Source organism: Pundamilia nyererei, unplaced genomic scaffold, assembly GCF_000239375.1.
Source record: "Pundamilia nyererei isolate P.nyererei 1_Seehausen unplaced genomic scaffold, PunNye1.0 scaffold00110, whole genome shotgun sequence".
Taxonomy (NCBI): Eukaryota; Metazoa; Chordata; class Actinopteri; order Cichliformes; family Cichlidae; genus Pundamilia; species Pundamilia nyererei.
Window position 1 is genome coordinate 1,875,068 of NW_005187511.1, and position 2,923 is coordinate 1,877,990.

General features: G+C 34.9%; 1 protein-coding gene across 1 annotated transcript in view; it reads left to right on the top strand.

Annotated features, from left to right (window-relative positions):
* Positions 1-252: 252 nt before the first annotated feature.
* Positions 253-2,923, top strand: part of LOC102210057 (uncharacterized) — a 14,141-nt gene continuing 11,470 nt past the window's right edge. Inside the window, exons 1-6 of the mRNA XM_005741484.1 lie at positions 253-307; positions 538-831; positions 1,297-1,590; positions 2,053-2,133; positions 2,217-2,288; positions 2,444-2,542. Coding sequence (XP_005741541.1) covers positions 286-307; positions 538-831; positions 1,297-1,590; positions 2,053-2,133; positions 2,217-2,288; positions 2,444-2,542 — 862 coding nt within the window. The 5' untranslated portion in view covers positions 253-285. The remainder of the gene's footprint in view (positions 308-537; positions 832-1,296; positions 1,591-2,052; positions 2,134-2,216; positions 2,289-2,443; positions 2,543-2,923) is intronic.

Below are 2,923 nucleotides of genomic sequence, written 5' to 3' on the forward strand. Positions count from 1 at the left end.
TTGAGTGCTGACATAAACTTTAATTTTTCAGATCTTCGTCCACCTAAACTGACAGTGAGCCCGCTGATGATCACAGAGACAGACTCAGTTACGCTGAACTGTCAGAATCCTCTTCCTATCTCTGAGTGTTATTTCATCATTTCAGGATATAAAATTGATAAAACAGCTCCTTGTCTGCAGACTCTGACAGGATCTAAATTTCTGTCATGGACACATGAAAGTTCACCTGTTACAGTTGAAGTGACCTGTTATTACCTTTTAGCATATAAATCTCCAATAAGTAACATGTCAGCAATCACCATACAACGTGAGTAAACACTGCTGTAGTGCAATAATATGAGGATGTTTGGCTACAGAGAAAAAAAGAAATCTGCTCTCAGCTTGGGGGTTGTACGAGGCGTGAGCAAAATCTGCATGTGAAGCCGACATAAATATTTAAAATAGTAAAACTCCCGGAGCAGTTTCTATTATCAGATTTTATTGTCAAGTAAATTAAAGATTTGTTTATTTTACTTGAGAAATGTTTATTTTTTTTAGCTCCTCGGCCTGAACTGACAGTGAATCCACGGACGCTCATAGAAACAGACTCAGTCACAGTGAACTGTCAGACTCCATCATCTGTTTCTGTGACTCAGTGTTTTTTGTACTTTGTGAGAGGAAAAAAATCTACGTCCATCTCCTGTCAGCAGAGACTTAATGGAACTGAGCTCCTCTCTATGGCAGAGCAGAGCTCGTCTGGTGAGGTTGAAGTGACATGTTTTTACATGACAGAGCGTAAAGGAAGACAATACCAGTCTCCTCACAGCAACACATCTTCAATCAACATACAAAGTAAGTGATTAAACTGTCTATATTATACCTCAGTATATGATGGACATAAGTTCTTCAGTTTTTCCAAAGAAGGAAGCTAAAATGATGTTAATAAAGCTTTATTTAATTTAGAATTAACTAATCTTAGGAGGGATGTATAAATTCATTCTTAAATAAATTGTCAATTGGTTGAATTGATTTAAGTCTAAATGCATTTAGGACCAAATTTCCAGTGAGTAACATGACAGCAATCATCACGTAAATACTGTAAATACTGCAGTAATGTATTAATATGTGAATGTTAAACTACAATATTAGTACAAAACAACAAAGGTGTTCTCAACTTGTGGGTGTGTGAGAAAAAATTATCATGTGCAACAGACATGATAATTTAAAAAAAAAAACAACCCTCAGAACATTTTCTATTGTTAGATTTTATTTTCAAATATATGAAACATTTGTAATTTAACAAATGTTTGTTTTTAGCTACTCGACCTGAACTGACAGTGAATCCACGGATGATCACAGAAACAGACTCAGTCGCACTGAATTGTCAGGCTCCATCATCTTTTTCTGCGACTAAGTGTTTTTTGTACTTTACAAGAAGAAGAAACTCTACACCCATCTCCTGTCTGCAGAGTTTAAGAGGAACTGAGCTCCTCTCTTTGATACAGCAGAGTTCACCTGCTGAGGTTGAAGTCACATGTTTTTACATGACACAACATAAAGGAGAACAATACCAGTCTCCTCACAGCAACATATATTTCATCAGTATACAAAGTAAGTAATCATACTGTGCTGGTCTATATCATACCTCATTATAAGATGTGCATAGGTCTTCAGTTTTTGGGGTTTTTTTTTCAAAACAAAGAAGACACATAAACAGATGTTTCTAAGTCTTTAATTACCTTTAAATGTAACAGGTATTAGGAGGACATACATAATTTCATTCTTAAAAAAATGTGTATTTGTTGAATTGATTTAAGTCCATCCAGGGAGAAGAATACTCAGTAATGATAGATGTATTTGCATTTGTATACTGCATTCAGTATTATGCACTGATATCAGATGACAGCAAAACAATATTCTTTTGAATTTATAAGTTAAATTTTAAGTGTAAAACATTGACACTTTGCAGTTGTGTGTCAGTATTGCAGTAGTGAAAGGAAAATGCCTTCTGAGGTGAATCCACAAGAAACTCAAATAATGAAACAATCACAACACCATCTTATGTTATTGCAGCTGAAAAAAACACTTTGACCTCTGCTCCTCCTACTGCTATGAACTTCACAAGTGACACAGTCACAAGGGACACAACTATTGGTAAGACTATTACAAGTTAATAAAAATGCGTAGGTCAATTGCTGTGGAGTGTTTTGACATTTGGTGATATTTGTTCATTTCAGTAGACTTTACTTCTACAAAGCTCAGCACTAAAAGGACTACTTCTTCTGTCACTACACGAAGGATATCTTCAGGTAAATGAAATTTCCTTAAACTATATTATTAGTCATACTAAAAGCATCTTGCTTTTGAATTTCAGTATTTATTTCCTGTATGACATTCAGGATACTTTGCTTAACAAAAATGGGAAGTGAGACTGAGTCTTGCCTGTGGGCTGTGTTTTTTCTAGTACCTTTTAAACTTCTACCTGTAATTGCAACTGGTTTTGGTGTAGTCGTGGGCGTCATCTCACTGGGAATGGCTCTAGTGTGTGTGAAAAAAAGAAGTGGTAAGGACAGTAACAATTCCTTATTTCATGTAAAGCATCAAACCTTTCTATATGCATGTTTATATGCTTTCCCACAATTTTCAAAAGTGTTTATTCTGCAGAAAATGTTCCCCAACAATTTTATATGGATGAGGATTAGTGCTGCAAATGTTTAACACTGAGCTCATTGTAAATCCTTTCTATGTTTAATCTAAAGTAGAGATGGCATGATACCACTTTTTTATGTCCGATACCGATACCGATATCATGAATTTGGATATCTGCCGATACCGATATGAATCCGATATAGTGTGTTTTTTAATCAATAAAACTGTTTTTTAATATCTTGCTGCATTTTGTATAAGTTCATAGTCAAGTTTAAATAAACAACAGCACTAAAGC